General features: G+C 33.7%; 1 protein-coding gene across 1 annotated transcript in view; it reads left to right on the forward strand.

Annotated features, from left to right (window-relative positions):
* Window positions 1-20,370, forward strand: part of LOC121375007 (ubiquitin-conjugating enzyme E2 W-like) — a 44,091-nt gene extending 23,721 nt beyond the window's left edge. Inside the window, exon 5 of the mRNA XM_041502197.1 lies at window positions 15,178-20,370. Coding sequence (XP_041358131.1) covers window positions 15,178-15,191 — 14 coding nt within the window. The 3' untranslated portion in view covers window positions 15,192-20,370. The remainder of the gene's footprint in view (window positions 1-15,177) is intronic.
* Window positions 20,371-20,649: the final 279 nt, after the last annotated feature.

Here is a 20,649-nt window from a genome sequence, read left to right on the forward strand (position 1 = left end):
TAGCATGGGTTGACAGGATGGTTTGGGACTGTGTGTGAAGAATGAGTACCTCTGACATGGCTTTGATAGCATGGGTTGAGAGGATGGTTTGGGTTTGTGTGTGAAAAATTAGTACCTCTGATATGGCTTTGATAGCATGGGTTGAGAGGATGGTTTGGGACTGTGTGTGAAGAATTATACCTTTGATAGCATGGGTTGAGAGGATGGTTTGGGTTTGTGTGGAAGAATTAGTACCTCCAATATCAATTTTATAGCATCAAATTCAAATATAATGCATAACGAGTTAAATAGCAGATGAGATAATTTTACATAATTTTGTCTTTTTCAAAATAACATTTGATTTGGGGGGCAGGGGGTAACAGATGAATTTTAATTTACGTACCTGCTAGATCTAGAAACGGACTGCTTCTCCCTTTCCGTAGGCCCCTATTTCAATCCCTGCCTTTAACACTAATGTTATTCGTACTAACAGAATCATATTGTGACAAGAATTTTATATTGTGTTTGGGATTGCTGCTGAGGCAGCATATTTACCATATAACCTATGTGCACTAGTGGTAGACAGTATCGGTGCACCAGGACAGCGAGGAATCATGTGAGATTACCAATCAGGACCTATCTGTACAATGTGGTTCTTCTCTGAATAACAGTCACTTACAATTTCTCAAGCAGAGAGATCATTTCACAGATTTGGGTCAGAACCCTCCCCTAGTTTTAGTTCAATAACAATTGAATCCTTAGTGCATACTCTCTTTTTTTGTATAATTATAATTGTTTGTTATTGTTATTTTTAGAGCTGATAGGATTTTAACAAATCTTATTCACTATGTAGATGTAAGATGAATTATCCATGCATAGCATACTGATTAAGTGTATCACTAGTAATTAATAAACAAGTTTAAACATACACACACACCCTGCTCACACTTTCTCTGTCCCTCTCTCTCTCTCTCTCTCTCTCTCTCTCTCTCTCTCTCTCTCTCTCTCTCTCTCTCTCTCTGTCTCTGTCTCTCTCTCTGTCTCTTTCTTTTTGTCTCTTTCTCTGTCTCTCTCGCTCTGTCTCTGTCTCTCTCCATCTCCGTCTCTCTCTGTCTCTATCTCCGTCTCTCTCTGTCTCTCTGTCTGTCTCTCTGTCTGTCTGTCTCTCTCTCTCTCTCTCTCTCTCTCTCTCTCTCTCTCTCTCTCTCACACACACACATACATACATACACACACTATTCTGTCTGTGCTATGATGCTTAACCCATTAACTATTTCTTGGACAGACACATTACCGGTACATAAATATATGGAGCTGAACTGTACCGTACATGTAGGCCAATGGCAGCAGCTTGCTTGGACCTTATGTGAGAGTAAATGATGATCATCAGCTGCTGAGGAGTTTGCCCCGCGCCCCCCCCCCCCCCCCCCCCCCCCATGACGTGTATGACTTAATTGTGTGTAGCCACTCTATTAAAAAGCTATTTTCTACTCTCTTCCTTCGGTACTTCCATCTGCCATGTACACATGCTATTTCAGCATTAAGTCTGCATTAAACAATAAATTAACCAACAATTCATCCTCATCTGGTTTCAATCGCCGATAACAAGTTAAGTATATCATTAAATGGCCTAAGGGATTAATAGCATTGATCTGTATCATGCTTCAGTCATCTCGAAATCGATGATTTGTACTTTCGTTTAGTGCAATCAGTGTTAATTACATTGGTTTCAGATTTGCTTCACCGAGTTGATATGTTGAGTTCGGGCTGAATGGGTTTTGGTCTGGACACGTAGCACGTACAATCAGTGTTCGTTACATATTGGGACAATACAACCTGTTAATTACATATCGGGACAATATACAATATAGCCTGTTAATTACCTATTGGAAAAATATAACTTGTCAGTTACATATTGGGATATTATAACCTGTTATTTACATATCAAGATAATATAGCCTGTTAATTGCACATGTCGCTCGTACAGTCAGTGTTCGTTATATATTGGGACAGTACAACCTGTTAATTACATATCGGGACAATATACAATATAGCCTGTTAATTGCATATTGGAAAAATATATCCTGTCATATATATATATTGAGATAATATGACCTGTTAATTTCATATTGAGATAATATAGCTGGTTAATTACACATTAGAAAAATATAACCTGTCAATTATATATCGGGATATTATAACCGGTTAATTACTTACATGTGTACATAGGTCATTTCATGTTTTGTTCACTGTGACAATTAAAGCCACAAAAGATGCTGTGTAGATTTAAACAATTCTGTGTTTTCATGGTGGGTTTTTGGGGCGAGATTTAGCTCAGTCAGTTGAGTGCTTGAGGTGTTTTCATCGCAGGATCTAACCACCTCTGTGGATCCATTCAGCTGATTGGGTTATTTATCGTTCCAACCAGTTCACCACAACTGGAAAAAGGCCCGTGGTATGTGGTTTCCTGTCTGTGGGAAAGTGCATATAACAGATCCCTTTCTGCATTAGGACAAATGTAGCGGGTTTCCTCTGATGACTATGAGTCAGAATTACCAAATGTTTGACATCAATAGCCGATGATTAATTAATCAATGTGCTCCAGTGGTGGTGTTGGGCGAGACGTAGCCATGTGGTAAAGTGCTCGCTTGCTGTGTGGTCGGTTTGGGATCCATCCCCATCAGTGGGCCCATTGGGCTATTTTTCGCTCCAGCCAGTGTACCACGACTGGTAAATCAAAGGTCATGGTATGTGTTATCCTGTCTATGGGATGGTGCATGTAGAAGATCCCTTGCTGTTAATTGAAAAGAGTAGCCCATGAAGTGGCAACATCTGGTTTCCTCCCTCAATATCTGTGTGGTCCTTAACCATATGTCCGATGCCGTATAACCTTAAATAAAATGTGTTGAGTGCGTTGTTAAATAAAACATTTCCTTTTTCTTCCAGTGGTGTTGTTAAACAAAACAAACAAAGAAAATCATGGTGGATTTAGCACTTTTACTAATCTGTTCTGTAACCATCACGTCATTTACATGATGGAACAATGTAACCTGTTAATTAAATGTGGTCAGTTCGGGCTGGTTCACTTTGATGGAGAGTGCTGTATAGAGTTATATAGAGAGTCCTGTGTTCTCACAATGGGTTTGTTTGATTCTACGTGACACAGATGGTGTGTTCAGAAGACCGAGAGCTCATCAACAGTTTGACTGGTACCATTGTTTTATGTATCATATCAGAATCAATTAATGTTACATGCAAAAACTGGTTCTCCTAAACATGCCGCTCATGGTACTGTATGTATAAACTTAGAGGATTCTGTGTTCTCGTTGGGTTTTGGTTTCACTGACCTGTCTGTAAACAGACACCTTATTTAGGTGCAGTATCTTCGCCATGTTCACATCTCATATATAATATCACATTCATAGATATTTAATGTTACACTCAAAAAACCAGCCCTAAACATGTGGCTCATGGTATTGTATAACCGTAGAGGGTTGTATGTTCCCATAGTTTTTTTGGTTTCTCTGACCTGGTCTATAAACGGACACCTTATTTGCATGTACATGTATACACAGGGCTAGAAAAAAAAAAAAAAATCTACATGCACCAGGTGCATGCTGAAAAAAAAGTTACATGCACCATTAAAATCCTGCATGCACCAAAAATAAGGTAAATCCTGTTAACAATGAGGAAAATACTGTTTTAATTACCTTGATTACAGTGTTGATTATCATTTAAATTAGCCTACAGAATTCGACGAGAAGTTGCGATTGAAGTAATCACTGGCTGACTTCGAGTCAACTACGCGAGTAATGCACCTGCACGTTCGCAATCATCTGATCAAGTGCCCATATCTGAGGTCGAAAATGTTCAAGGCAGATACGGTACTTTGTATTGATCACAGATCTGGCGGAGTTCAATTTGTCAGTGACGACAACAACTGTGTTATGCGCGTGGATACCCCAAAGTCGGTCTCGACCACCTTCCCTAATACCGTTCACGGATATAACCGAGATATTGCCGGCAATTTTTGCAAATATATTTCACGGAAATGACCGAAAGGGTGCCATTGTTGTAAGTAGGATTATGGGATACAAAGTGGATGCGCCCATAAGATAAAAGTTATCGTTTTCATGTGGCAAACAGATTACGAAATGCATACGCAAAATTCAACAACTTGTGTCTGAATCTGGTAGACAACAGGATACTAGTATACGCAATACACAGTACTTGAAAAATATTAGCCTGCACCGCGTGCACCCAGTTTTAAAAGTTACATGCACACGCAGAAATCAGCATGCACCTGTGCATGTACTAACACTGCATTTCGAGCCCTGTATACATACTATAGTATCTTTGCCATGTCCATGTCTGGTATATAATATCACATTCATTTAATGTTACATACAAAAACCAGTCATCCTAAACATGCCACTCACAGTAGTATTCCTTAAAGGAAACATGTCACGTAAACCATATTTGGCACCAACCATGTACAATTAATTATAAATTGAATCACCTAAAAAAAAAAATTATAAAAAATTAATTACTTAAAATATCTCCATAAAAGAACCCCAGATACGAGCTCTTAGCGGAAATTGCCGATCTTTAATGAGCAGGGCAATCACGAGGTCCGTGACGTCAGAGACGCGTCGCTTGATCTGAAGCCTTACACTTAAAAGCATTAGTCCGTACCACTCATAAAGAATCTAAGACTTGCACAGCTTACCAAAACAATGAGTGTTCGTTCGCAAAACGTTTTGCCGTATCAATATGAGCTGTTAGTAAATGAAGAAAGACACACATTTACTTACAACAGTGATACTGATGAAAAAACGGATAGCGAGTCGGAGGGTGGAGAAACTGATGGTGCCAGACCAGACCGGTCGATCAATTTACAGCCCGGAGCCCGAAAGTAACCCGGAGACAAAACCAAAACTCGGATGCTAATGCCGAGGTGTATACTGTTCATATTTAGCATAAAGATACACCTCGATATGATGTATTTAAATATGTAAAAAATATAAATGTAGGACAAACATTTTTTGGTGGGTTTTTTTTTTTAGAAAATATCGCACGTATTTTGTACGTATGTCTAGACCGTGGTAATCACTTACCTGGTCGATACCCTGCAATATACATCTGCCAATCAGGAATCACATGTGCAGGCCACGGAAAGAAAGGACCAATTAACTAAAACAACACTCCGATTCTCAAGTCAGCCCGTGGATGAAACATAATAGTTATTTCGACACCGACAGTAGTGGTTTATTTTGTATTGAACTTCGTGTTGCTTTGGGGCTTCGGGCGATGAGGAACGTTTTTGTGACGTATTCCGCCCGAAGATTAAAAACATTATTTACAATTATTATGTTTTCTACACGTTTTTTAAAACATATTTAAATACATCGTACTGAGATGTATCCTCATGCCAAATCCCATGTTTGTATATGCCATATTTAATTACTTGTTGACGTTTCCTTCTTCGGACGGTGAATACAGATTTTGTTATGTAGGCCTACAGCCCTAACATGAAAAATCTTCTTTTTTTTCCAAAAAAATAAATAAATAAAACATTCTACATTTTTGTTTTAACATATATAAATACATCATGCTGAGGTGTATCTTTGTGCCAAATATGTACAATGTATTTTGTATTTTGTACAATGTACACCTCGGCATTCGCAACCGAGTACTGTTTTTGTCTCCGGGTAACGTTCGGGCCCCGGGCTGTAAATAGGCTGACACCAAAGTACTATGCGGTGTTGGTGTCCAATCTTTTCTTTTGCGATAAAATACACGCGTCTTTCTTCGGATACAATCCTTTGGAAAACCATAAAAAGACAATCCCGATCGTTTAAACTGTTTATTTTTACACCCAAAGGCCGCGCAGTACGGCACTGTTGGACTGAAAAGACCGTAAGCCCCTTACTCCATATATAAACAGTTAACAACAATGGAAGAGTACAGCGGCTCTGACGTCACTTCCCTTTTTTTCCGAACGCTCACGAAGAAATATGCATAAATCGTACTTTGATACTGATTAGCGTAATTTCTTCATTTTAAGTTAACTACACGTATTTTATTGTTATAAAGTTATTTGTATATTATTTTTATATCATTTTTCTTTTAAAATGAGCTATAATATGGTCTCGTGTCATGTTTCCTTTAACCATATGTCTGACACCATATAACCGTAAAAATAAAATGTGTTGCGTGCGTCGTTAAATAAAACATGTCTTTCTTTCACAGTAGACCGGCCACGGTGGCATCGTGGTTAGGCCATCTGTCTACAGGTGGGTAGGTACTGGGTTCGGATCCCAGTCGAGGCATGGGATTTTTAATCCAGATACCGACTCCAAACCCTGAGTGAGTGTTCAGCAAGGCTCAATGGGTAGGTGTAAACCACTTGCACCGACCAGTGATCCATAACTGGTTCAACAAAGGCCATGGTTTGTGCTATCCTGCCTGTGGGAAGTGCAAATAAAAGATCCCTTGCTGCTAATCAGAAAGAGTAGCCCATGTAGTGGTGACAGCGGGTTTCCTCTCAAAATCTGTGTGTCCTTAACCATATGTCCGACGCCATATAACCGTAAATAAAATGTGTTGAGTGCGTCGTTAAATAAAACATTTCTTTCTTTCTTTCACAGTACTGTGTAACCTTAGAGGGTTCTATGGTCTCATGTTTTTGGGTTTCACTGACCTGGTCTGTAAACAAGACACGTCATTTGCATGTATTATCTTTGCCATGTCCACAGCTGGTATATACAATCACATTCATTTAATGTTGGACACATGCTGCTGGTACTATATAACCATAGAGGGTGCTAGGTTCTCGTGTTTAAAATTTGGTTTCACTGACCTGGTCTGTAAACAGACACCTCATTTGCATGTATTATCTTTGCCATGTCCACAGCTGGTATCTACTACATGTATCACATTCATTTAATGTTGGACACAACATGCTGCTGGTACTGTATAACCATAGAGGGTGCTAGGTTCTCGTGTTAAAAATTTGGTTTCACTGACCTGGTCTGTAAACAGACACCTCATTTGCATGTATTATCTTTGCCACGTGCACAGCTTGTATGTTCAATCACATTAATTTAATGTTAGACAACATGCTAAGCACTGGTAGTTTAACCATAGAGGGTTCTAGGTTCTTGCATTTAAAATTTGGTTTCACTGACCTGGTCTGTAAACAGACACCTCATTTGCATGTATTATCTTTGCCATGTCCACAGCTGGTATCTACTACATGTATCACATTCATTTAATGTTGGACACAACATGCTGCTGGTACTGTATAACCATAGAGGGTTCTAGGTTCTTGCATTTAAAATTTGGTTTCACTGACCTGGTCTGTAAACAGACACCTCATTTGCATGTATTATCTTTGCCATGTCCACAGCTGGTATCTACTACATGTATCACATTCATTTAATGTTGGACACAACATGCTGCTGGTACTGTATAACCATAGAGGGTTCTAGGTTCTTGTGTTTAAAATTTGGTTTCACTGACCTGGTCTGTAAACAGACACCTCATTTGCATGTATTATCTTTGCCATGTCCACAGCTGGTATCTACTACATGTATCACATTCATTTAATGTTGGACACAACATGCTGCTGGTACTGTATAACCATAGAGGGTGCTAGGTTCTCGTGTTTAAAATTTGGTTTCACTGACCTGGTCTGTAAACAGACACCTTATTTGCATGTATTATCTTTGCCATGTCCACAGCTGGTATCTACTACATGTATCACATTCATTTAATGTTGGACACAACATGCTGCTGGTACTGTATAACCATAGAGGGTTCTAGGTTCTCGTGTTTAAAATTTGGTTTCACTGACCTGGTCTGTAAACAGACACCTCATTTGCATGTATTATCTTTGCCATGTCCACAGCTGGTATCTACTACATGTATCACATTCATTTAATGTTGGACACAACATGCTGCTGGTACTGTATAACCATAGAGGGTGCTAGGTTCTCGTGTTTAAAATTTGGTTTCACTGACCTGGTCTGTAAACAGACACCTCATTTGCATGTATTATCTTTGCCATGTCCACAGCTGGTATCTACTACATGTATCACATTCATTTAATGTTGGACACAACATGCTGCTGGTACTGTATAACCATAGAGGGTGCTAGGTTCTCGTGTTTAAAATTTGGTTTCACTGACCTGGTCTGTAAACAGACACCTCATTTGCATGTATTATCTTTGCCATGTCCACAGCTGGTATCTACTACATGTATCACATTCATTTAATGTTGGACACAACATGCTGCTGGTACTGTATAACCATAGAGGGTTCTAGGTTCTTGTGTTTAAAATTTGGTTTCACTGACTTGGTCTGTAAACAGACACCTCATTTGCATGTATTATCTTTGCCACGTGCACAGCTTGTATGTTCAATCACATTAATTTAATGTTAGACAACATGCTAAGCACTGGTAGTTTAACCATAGAGGGTTCTAGGTTCTTGCATTTAAAATTTGGTTTCACTGACCTGGTCTGTAAACAGACACCTCATTTGCATGTAGTGTCTTCGCCATGTCTACTGGCTCTCTCCATGGCCAGGATAAATTTTTGTAATTTGAAATGTGAAATGTCCCCCAGGCCCCACTTAGAATGTTGTTACTGTCATCAGATAAATATTGATTGGCTGGTCTAGCTAAAATCTGTGGTCTTGAGATTCTGCAGAATCGTGCCGGCCAATATACCTTACAGCTTATCAAGTGGATTCACTGATAAAGGATCAATACATTTGGACAAGTCCAGCGCTAACTCGCAGAGATCTTCGGCTGAGAGATCCTGGTTACAAATAAAAGTCTTTTCCCCGTGTGTTCTTTGGCTGCATAATTGCCACGCTTCCCCCATATTTTCTCACCATTCGCTGAGAAACTTTGTCCGGGCTAATTGTCTGTGAGAGATTGTGAATTCTCCGTTCTGTCAAATGTCAGTTTGGACTTGGGCTGTAAACTCCACTGCACACTCCGTCTGGTGCCAGGAGGTTGCACTACACTTCGCTGTTTGTGGAAGCAAGCAGTACAGCACTGATTAAAATATCTTTGTATTGAATAAATGATTCACACAAACATGTATTAAAGATTTATGAAAGGGAAGTTTGAAAACCTGTCTGGCAGTTGATGTACTTGTTTGTATAACACAAATTGAAAGGTCAGATTAAGGGAGGGTAGTTTTCAGACATGTTTATTGTACAAACACTTCATTTGAGATGCCACCATGTTTGTTTCTAAACATCTTGTAATATTCCTTACAGTTTTCTGTATTAAGCAAATACATATATCTTCTGTATTAAGTGAATACATATATCTTCTGTATTAAGCAAATACATATATCTTCTGTATTAAGTGAATACATATATCTTCTGTATTGAGCGAATACATATATCTTCTGTATTAAGTGAATACATATACATATATCTTCTGTTTTAAGCGAATACATATATCTTCTGTATTAAGCGAATACATATATCTTCTGTATTAAGCGAATACATATATCTTCTGTATTAAGCGAATACATACATGTATATCTTCTGTATTAAGCAAATACATATATCTTCTGTATTAAGCGAATACATATATCTTCTGTATTAAGCGAATACATACATGTATATCTTCTGTATTAAGCAAATACATATACCTTCTGTATTAAGCGAATACATATATCTTCTGTATTAAGCGAATACATACATGTATATCTTCTGTATTAAGCGAATACATATATCTTCTGTATTAAGCGAATACATACATGTATATCTTCTGTATTAAGCGAATACATATATCTTCTGTATTAAGCAAATACATATATCTTCTGTATTAAGTGAATACATACATGTATATCTTCTGTATTAAGCGAATACATATATCTTCTGTATTAAGCGAATACATATATCTTCTGTATTAAGCAAATACATACATGTATATCTTCTGTATTAAGCAAATACATATATCTTCTGTATTAAGCGAATACATACATGTATATCTTCTGTATTAAGCGAATACATATATCTTCTGTATTAAGCGAATACATACATGTATATCTTCTGTATTAAGCGAATACATATATCTTCTGTAATAAGCGAATACATACATGTATATCTTCTGTATTAAGCGAATACATATATCTTCTGTATTAAGCGAATACATATATCTTCTGTATTAAGCGAATACATATATCTTCTGTATTAAGCAAATACATATATCTTCTGTATTAAGCGAATACATATACCTTCTGTATTAAGCGAATACATATATCTTCTGTATTAAGTGAATACATACATGTATATCTTCTGTATTAAGCGAATACATATATCTTCTGTATTAAGCGAATACATATATCTTCTGTATTAAGCGAATACATATATCTTCTGTATTAAGCGAATACATACATGTATATCTTCTGTATTAAGCAAATACATACACCTTCTGTATTAAGCGAATACATATATCTTCTGTATTAAGCGAATACATACATGTATATCTTCTGTATTAAGCAAATACATATATCTTCTGTATTAAGCGAATACATATATCTTCTGTATTAAGCGAATACATATATCTTCTGTATTAAGCGAATACATACATGTATATCTTCTGTATTAAGCGAATACATATATCTTCTGTATTAAGCGAATACATATATCTTCTGTATTAAGCGAATACATACATGTATATCTTCTGTATTAAGCAAATACATATACCTGCTGTATTAAGCGAATACATATATCTTCTGTATTAAGCGAATACATACATGTATATCTTCTGTATTAAGCAAATACATATATCTTCTGTATTAAGCGAATACATATATCTTCTGTATTAAGCAAATACATATATCTTCTGTATTAAGCAAATACATATATCTTCTGTAATAAGCAAATACATATACCTTCTGTATTAAGCGAATACATATATCTTCTGTATTAAACGAATACATACATGTATATCTTCTGTAATAAGCAAATACATATATCTTCTGTATTAAGCGAATACATATATCTTCTGTATTAAGCGAATACATATATCTTCTGTATTAAGCGAATACATACATGTATATCTTCTGTATTAAGCAAATACATATATCTTCTGTAATAAGCAAATACATATACCTTCTGTATTAAGCGAATACATATATCTTCTGTATTAAGCGAATACATACAAGTATATCTTCTGTAATAAGCAAATACATATATCTTCTGTATTAAGCAAATACATATATCTTCTGTATTAAGCGAATACATATATCTTCTGTATTAAGCGAATACATACATGTATATCTTCTGTATTAAGCAAATACATATACCTTCTGTATTAAGCGAATACATATATCTTCTGTATTAAGCGAATACATACATGTATATCTTCTGTATTAAGCGAATACATATATCTTCTGTATTAAGCGAATACATACATGTATATCTTCTGTATTAAGCGAATACATATATCTTCTGTATTAAGCAAATACATATATCTTCTGTATTAAGTGAATACATACATGTATATCTTCTGTATTAAGCGAATACATATATCTTCTGTATTAAGCGAATACATATATCTTCTGTATTAAGCAAATACATACATGTATATCTTCTGTATTAAGCAAATACATATATCTTCTGTATTAAGCGAATACATACATGTATATCTTCTGTATTAAGCGAATACATATATCTTCTGTATTAAGCGAATACATACATGTATATCTTCTGTATTAAGCGAATACATATATCTTCTGTATTAAGCGAATACATACATGTATATCTTCTGTATTAAGCGAATACATATATCTTCTGTATTAAGCGAATACATATATCTTCTGTATTAAGCGAATACATATATCTTCTGTATTAAGCAAATACATATATCTTCTGTATTAAGCGAATACATATACCTTCTGTATTAAGCGAATACATATATCTTCTGTATTAAGTGAATACATACATGTATATCTTCTGTATTAAGCGAATACATATATCTTCTGTATTAAGCGAATACATATATCTTCTGTATTAAGCGAATACATATATCTTCTGTATTAAGCGAATACATACATGTATATCTTCTGTATTAAGCAAATACATATACCTTCTGTATTAAGCGAATACATATATCTTCTGTATTAAGCGAATACATACATGTATATCTTCTGTATTAAGCAAATACATATATCTTCTGTATTAAGCGAATACATATATCTTCTGTATTAAGCGAATACATATATCTTCTGTATTAAGCGAATACATACATGTATATCTTCTGTATTAAGCGAATACATATATCTTCTGTATTAAGCGAATACATATATCTTCTGTATTAAGCGAATACATACATGTATATCTTCTGTATTAAGCAAATACATATACCTTCTGTATTAAGCGAATACATATATCTTCTGTATTAAGCGAATACATACATGTATATCTTCTGTATTAAGCAAATACATATATCCCTCTGTATTAAGCGAATACATATATCTTCTGTATTAAGCAAATACATATATCTTCTGTATTAAGCAAATACATATATCTTCTGTAATAAGCAAATACATATACCTTCTGTATTAAGCGAATACATATATCTTCTGTATTAAACGAATACATACATGTATATCTTCTGTAATAAGCAAATACATATATCTTCTGTATTAAGCGAATACATATATCTTCTGTATTAAGCGAATACATATATCTTCTGTATTAAGCGAATACATACATGTATATCTTCTGTATTAAGCAAATACATATATCTTCTGTAATAAGCAAATACATATACCTTCTGTATTAAGCGAATACATATATCTTCTGTATTAAGCAAATACATACATGTATATCTTCTGTAATAAGCAAATACATATATCTTCTGTATTAAGCGAATACATATATCTTCTGTAATAAGCAAATACATATACCTTCTGTATTAAGCGAATACATATATCTTCTGTATTAAACGAATACATATATCTTCTGTATTAAGCAAATACATATACCTTCTGTATTAAGCGAATACATATATCTTCTGTATTAAACGAATACATACATGTATATCTTCTGTATTAAATGAATACATACATGTATATCTTCTGTATTAAACGAATACATATATCTTCTGTATTAAGCGAATACATATATCTTCTGTATTAAGAAAATACATATATCTTCTGTAATAAGCAAATACATATATCTTCTGTATTAAGCGAATACATATATCTTCTGTATTAAGCGAATACATATATCTTCTGTATTAAGCGGATACATATATCTTCTGTATTAAGCGAATACATATATCTTCTGTATTAAGCAAATACATATACCTTCTGTATTAAGCGAATACATATATCTTCTGTATTAAGCGAATACATACATGTATATCTTCTGTATTAAACGAATACATATATCTTCTGTATTAAGCAAATACATATACCTTCTGTATTAAGCGAATACATATATCTTCTGTATTAAACGAATACATACATGTATATCTTCTGTATTAAACGAATACATACATGTATATCTTCTGTATTAAACGAATACATATATCTTCTGTATTAAGCGAATACATATATCTTCTGTATTAAGAAAATACATATATCTTCTGTAATAAGCAAATACATATATCTTCTGTATTAAGCGAATACATATATCTTCTGTATTAAGCGAATACATATATCTTCTGTATTAAGCGGATACATATATCTTCTGTATTAAGCGAATACATATATCTTCTGTATTAAGCAAATACATATACCTTCTGTATTAAGCGAATACATATATCTTCTGTATTAAGCGAATACATACATGTATATCTTCTGTATTAAACGAATACATATATCTTCTGTATTAAGCAAATACATATACCTTCTGTATTAAGCGAATACATACATGTATATCTTCTGTATTAAACGAATACATATATCTTCTGTATTAAGCGAATACATATATCTTCTGTATTAAGAAAATACATATATCTTCTGTATTAAGCAAATACATATATCTTCTATATTAAGCGAATACATATATCTTCTGTATTAAGCGAATACATACATGTATATCTTCTGTATTAAGCGAATACATATATCTTCTGTATTAAGCGAATACATATATCTTCTGGATTAAGCGAATACATATATCTTCTGTATTAAGCGAATACATACATGTATATCTTCTGTATTAAGCGAATACATATATCTTCTGTATTAAACGAATACATATATCTTCTGTATTAAGTGAATACAGTACATATATCTTCTGTAATAAGCAAATACATATATCTTCTGTATTAAGCGAATACATATATCTTCTGTATTAAGCGAATACATATACATGTATCTTCTGTAATAAGCAAATACAATATATCTTCTGTATTAAGCGAATACATATATCTTCAAATAATAGTTATTATGGACTTCAGTGCTTAACAACAGAATTAGACCTTATATAGATTAATACAAAAATAAGTATTTCACAGTTGATAAGTGTGATACATGTGCCTATTAAAACTGCAGTTGTTTTTTTAATGTTGCATAATGGAGGAGCGAGATTTAGCTAGAGGTACAGTGCTCAGCTGATGAGCTTTGGTCATACTGTCAAACCACTCAGCTGACCCATTCTCTGATTATGCGTTTTTCCATTCCAACCTGTTCACTGCTTTTGGTATATCAAAGGCCATAGTATGTGCTCAGCTGTCCTGTTTGTGGGGAAAATGCATATAAAATCTCCCTTGCTACAAATGGAAAAATGTAGTGGCTTTCCTCTAGACTGCATGTCAGAATTTACAAATATTTCACATCTAATAGACAATTTTATATATATTTTTAATGAGCTTTTTTCTCTCTCTCCACCATTATGTTACATAATTACAATTTATACATATACATTATACATATAAGGGGATATATATACATACATACATACATACATACACACATACATATATACATCAATACATACATACATACATTCAACACTACAAGGAAAAACAAAAAGACAATTGATTAATGTGCACTAATGGTGTGTCGTTAAACAAAACGTTTCTTTTTAAGTTGTAAATAATGTTATAATATTGTGGGGAGAAATTGTAGCTGTATCTTTCTGAAATGGTCCAAATGTATCATCTGTATGTAAGCAATATTGTGTTTCATCTGTGTTTTTGTTTTTGTCTTGCAGATGATAGTGTATGACAGTGGAGAAGGCCGATAGGTATAGATAATATATTACATTACCAGCACTCTATCAAAATGGAACAACACACATGGAGAGTGCGTCACCATGTGCACCTGCACACAAGTTGCACTTTTTCAGCTTGGATGTCAGCAGAGCTCTAGAGCCAAACTTGATGACAATTTCTGCAAACACTAAAATGTAGTTTGTATATATATATATATGTATGTACTGACATGAATGAATATATGATGAGTTCTTGAGGAAATAGTATGGGTCAGGTACATCTTTGTTGTTGCACAGCATAGATATACATACAGGTTTTTATACCTTGGTTGAAATATGAACATTTGTTTTTAATTCCTGATATAATATACTGTATTATAGTATAGATAATATACTTGGTTTGCAAACTGTACCTTATGTATTATTTCATGTAAACAAGACATGAAAATAACAATAGATAATTATTTAAAGGAAAGTATTGCCTAAACTATTAGGCCCTAACAAAGTGTATATAAATAGGAATTCACTTTATCTACAGGAAGGGTATTTTATGGTTTTGTTTTTTTGTGTTCTTCTTTTCACTAATTTAGTTATGAGGTATTTGTTGTTTCTTAATGTAGAGAACTTTGCCATTGATACAATGTATTAATAGTAGTTTGCAGGTCTCTCAGTTTATGTTAGTGAAATAGTAGTCACTTGTCACAGGCTTTATGGTCATAAACTTGATACCAACTGTTATCAAGTTCATTATTCTATTTTATATTACTGCAGCAATTTTGTAACTTCTAAAAAAAAAAAAAAAAACAAAAAATACAAAAAAAAATAAAAAATTGTTCATTCCATGTGTATAGGAACTACATGTATGTAAACCATTGCAAACTATTGAAATATCCTTTTATTTTGTTCACTTTCAGAGATAATTCTTAAAGTTATAAATTAAAATATCATTTTAGAACAAATTTATAAGTACACTGTTACAATACTGAAATTAGAAATTCTCTGTAAAACCTACATGTGTATGTCATCGTTTTGTACATTTGCCAAAATACGATATTATATTTAGTACTAACAATGTCATTGGCTAAGTAAGTGCTAAAAATAATATGGTACAATACAGAAAAGAGTGAAAACTAATTTTGCTGTTACAACTCATAAGTGTGACTCTGCTGTGGTGTTAAACTAACATATTACACATACAACTGCAAATAGTATCACACACCACCTATAACACTAAGACCCAATGCCAAAATTTAGGAGATAGAGTTGAGCTAAAACTAACTTTTTCAGATTAATTTGATTTACCTTGGGAAGGTGGAGGAAATTTTTTTTAGTACTGGGTAACCATGAATGAAATTACTTGTATTTTATCTTGACAGAGAAGATTAATATGTGTACGTATAGCTGAAGATTTTATGTCCGTAAAATGTGATTGTTGCTGATCATTAGCATGTGGTCAGTATCTGTACTTGCCTTCAGTATCAAAGGCATCACATGTTACATTGCCAGTGGAATGATAGACATTATTTGTTGGTTGCTGATTGTTGAAACTTAAATACTCATGGACAGAACGTTGCTTTCAACCCTTGCAATTAAGAAAATGTCCATGGCATAAAAACATGCCTCTGAAGAAAACCCTGAATATAGTCTAAGGATAAAAAGTGCTGTGGAGAATTAAAAACTCCACAGCAATCTCCATGGCATTGCTGATTGCTGTGGGCAATTGCAGGGGTTGTCTTTTCATCATATATTATAGTCTCAAACCAGCTGCAAAGTTAGTCAGTGGTTGAAATTGGACAAGAATGATGACGCACCATAATTGTGTCAGTTATCTTATGAATTTAATGAAGAACTAATAAATAATTTCTTGAAAACCAATTTTACTTTTTCTTTTTGCAATGTTTGCACTGGAACCTTTTTCTGTGAGTATGTATAAATGTTGCTTATTGCTTTAAGGATGAGAAATGCAATAATTATTGTTATAAAATTGAATTTATCCCTCAAAATGCGTAATTCCAGCTTCCACTTATGTTGTATATAATTTTATGAGAAGATCGGAAAGATTCTTAATTTGATGTTTGCCTCTTAAAATAATGCACAATTCAGGTCAGTACTATAATGATTAGCATTAATAGTTATATGTGTACATATTGTATTCACTGAGGCATGTAACTTGAAATTATACTAGTCAGAGCAGTTTTGTGTTAACCGCAACATTGTAGTGTGTAAATTGTACTTCAGAAATTGTATTTGATAAATCATTTTACTGATTATTATTATTATTACTATTACTATTATTATATTACAATTACTACTGCTATCACTACTACTTCTACTATTATGATCATCACTCTTTTTCTTTTGTCTTGCTATTATGAAGTGAAAAGGTATAGGTTACCAATGAAACTTAGTTTATCGTTACATCTACGAATGTTCGTCCCAATGTATTTTTTTTTTAATTTGAAATTACATTAAAAAAATTTTTTATTATTTATTTTTAAAATTTATTTTATTATTATTATTATTATTATTATTATTATTATTATTATTACTTTTTTTAAAGCATCCATTGAGATGAACATAGTGGATGCAGTGGTTAACAATACCAAATAAGTTTATATGGTAGGTGATAGATTTAATTCCATGGATTTTGTGTTTAAAATTATTACCGGTATTACATATATTTATGTGTCTTTTTAATATTAGCCCACTTTTTATACTCCATAGCTTGTTATAAATTACCAAAATAAATACTAGAAAATACTTCAGACTTGGAATTATAATTTTAAGACCTTGGACCTTTTTCAAATATAAAATCATTGCTACTGCTAGGCAAATGTAGAAATGAGATTCAATACACAAGATTAACTGTAGCATGAAAAGTGGGAAGAAATATTTGTGTGTGTCCTACATACATGTACTGCTTGTGCGGTTCCATCAGCATTATTTGACTTTTCATTATCAGGAAGTATATATATGTTTCAAGCACAAGGCTACTTGACACAGTGGTACTAGATGAAATAAAATTTCATAAATGTTTTTGCCCATTTTTTTTGTACAACCAGCCAACACATTCACATTTATCACCAATCTCAGGACTTGTGATGTTCACTTCTCTATCAAAAGTTGGGTGCACCTCGAACTTTGACCCAGCTGGAAGTTATTTGGTTTAGTACTACCTATACAAGGTCAGTTAAGAACTGTGAAATATGAAGGCTGTATATACCTTGGTTGTGATTGTTTTAGTATATAAAAATGTAGGGGTTTTTTTTCTCTAGAAACAGTACGTTATATCATAACAATAAAAACATATTTGTATGAGATGCCTAATATATCTGTGACTACTACTTAATGAGACAGGTGATGTTTGAACTAAAATTTGATTGAATGTTTTAACTTAGCAAGCTAATATAATATATGACCCCTCCCCCCCCCCCCCCCCCCTCAACTTTTTCTTTTAAATAAACCTCGGTATGGGAAACTTGTTGTTTAATACCCAAACACCAGTAGCAAAGCTTAACCACTGTGAAAGGTATAACACTGTATAATATCTATTATGTTTCAACTTGAATTGATGTGATATTTATGTTATGTTAAATATACATGGCTGTTACATTTGTTTAAAGATTTGTTAAACTTGATGCCAGAATAGGAATATATGTATTCCTGAGATAGATTCTGTGTAGGATATCAAACCTGTGTTATCCATCCATCTAAAATAGTATTAACAAGTGGCCCCTGCTTAACACAAGCCAGTGCACCCTGCTTAACACAAGCCAGTGCACATCATGTTCGAATATTTGACAAAATAGTAAGATGGCTTCTTAAGACGATGTGCAATGTAGCTCAGTGGTAGAGTGCTCACTGAGGTGTAATGGAGCGTAGGATCCATTCCCCTTGGTGTACTTTTATGATTTTCCTGTTGTAACACATGCCTCACAACTAGTACATCAGAGACTGTTATGGTCCTGTGTGTTGGGAAGAAAATATAAAAGATTCCTTGTTGCCTGTTGGTAAGAGTAGCCTATGTGGTCGCAGCAGATTTCCTCTCTCTTGACCAAGTGTTGAAGTAACTATTTCATAAGACATCAAATTCAGGGCTCGATATTGTAGCATGCAAAAAGGGAAAAACTGTTCATTTTGTTTTAGGAACCTAGCAGGTGAATTAGAACTTCAAACTACCAAAACTTTTAAAGAGAGATGTATGAACATGGATGGTTATCTCATCTGGTATTTACATTTGTAGCTCATGAGTCTGTTACATTTTAATTCCATAATGCCTGAAAATACATCTCAGAGGTCCTAATATTCCACACACTTCACCAAACCCACACACGTATTTTGAGCTCTGATATGTCCATGGTTTAAAATGTGCTGAGGTGCCATTGAGGAGATACTCCTTTTCTTTTCTTCCTTACAACAATGTGACTGTGTGGGCTGATCAGGCTGTATATTACAGTTGTGCCAATGCATGTACTTCTGTTATTACGGGATAATTTCCTCACCACAAAGAACGGGAGGAAGGTCATTATTTTCATGCCTTTTATAAAGTTTGTAATAGTACACTTATTGAAGGTAGTTTACTTGAGTCCTTGCAGGATGTATATCTCTTTAATTTCTGTGCATTCATTTTATTATTGTTATAAACCAATCTATTGGTTTGAAAGTAAATCATTGCGTTCCATTTTGGGGGTTTTTTTTATGGGTTTTATTTTTTTGTTTTTGTTTTTCTGCATCCTGTTAAATTTGTACATTTGTAACTAAAACAGATATTAATTTGGTAGTTTTATATGCTTTATTTGCTTTGTATATAAACAGGCTTTTTTCCATCTGATTTGTTCCATTCATTGTGCTCTTTTTACTTGATACTAAGTAATTATTATGATTAATGTGAATGGTTATTACTGTATGAACGAACATATGTCCCATACTTGCCAGAAAGCTTTGTTTCTCTTGACCTCTAGAATGCTAGCTGTTTTACTTTCATTTACCTTAAATACTAATGTTGGTCACTGTTACAGTGACTTTTGTTTCAAATTTATTTGTGTATTTCAAGTAGTATCATGGCTTATTGAAAATATAACCTTAAAGGGACATACCCTAGTTTTTAAATGCTAAGGCATATTTTTTATTACTATAGCCATTTTTGATAACTGAAATCATATTTTACTTAAATTTTATTGTTTAGATTATCCATTTCTGTACATTGGAAGTGTTATAGTCATCCTGGTGTTTTTAATATAACGAAATGCATTTCTCATATTTTTAAAAAAAGCACATGCATCTGAGAAGTATCAGTTAAGGAGTCGAGTTTTAGTCTATTTTTAGAGGGTATTTCACCATTTCAAAGTCACAGACTCATGTTTCATTCAATTGTAACTTAATCCAAATGTGTTTCAGGTTTGTAGATTAACTAAACTTAGTGTTAATTTTCACTAGGGTATGTTCCTTTAAATAGTACTTTGTTTTAAGTAA

Source organism: Gigantopelta aegis, chromosome 6 (genome assembly GCF_016097555.1).
Source record: "Gigantopelta aegis isolate Gae_Host chromosome 6, Gae_host_genome, whole genome shotgun sequence".
Lineage (NCBI taxonomy): Eukaryota > Metazoa > Mollusca > Gastropoda > Neomphalida > Peltospiridae > Gigantopelta > Gigantopelta aegis.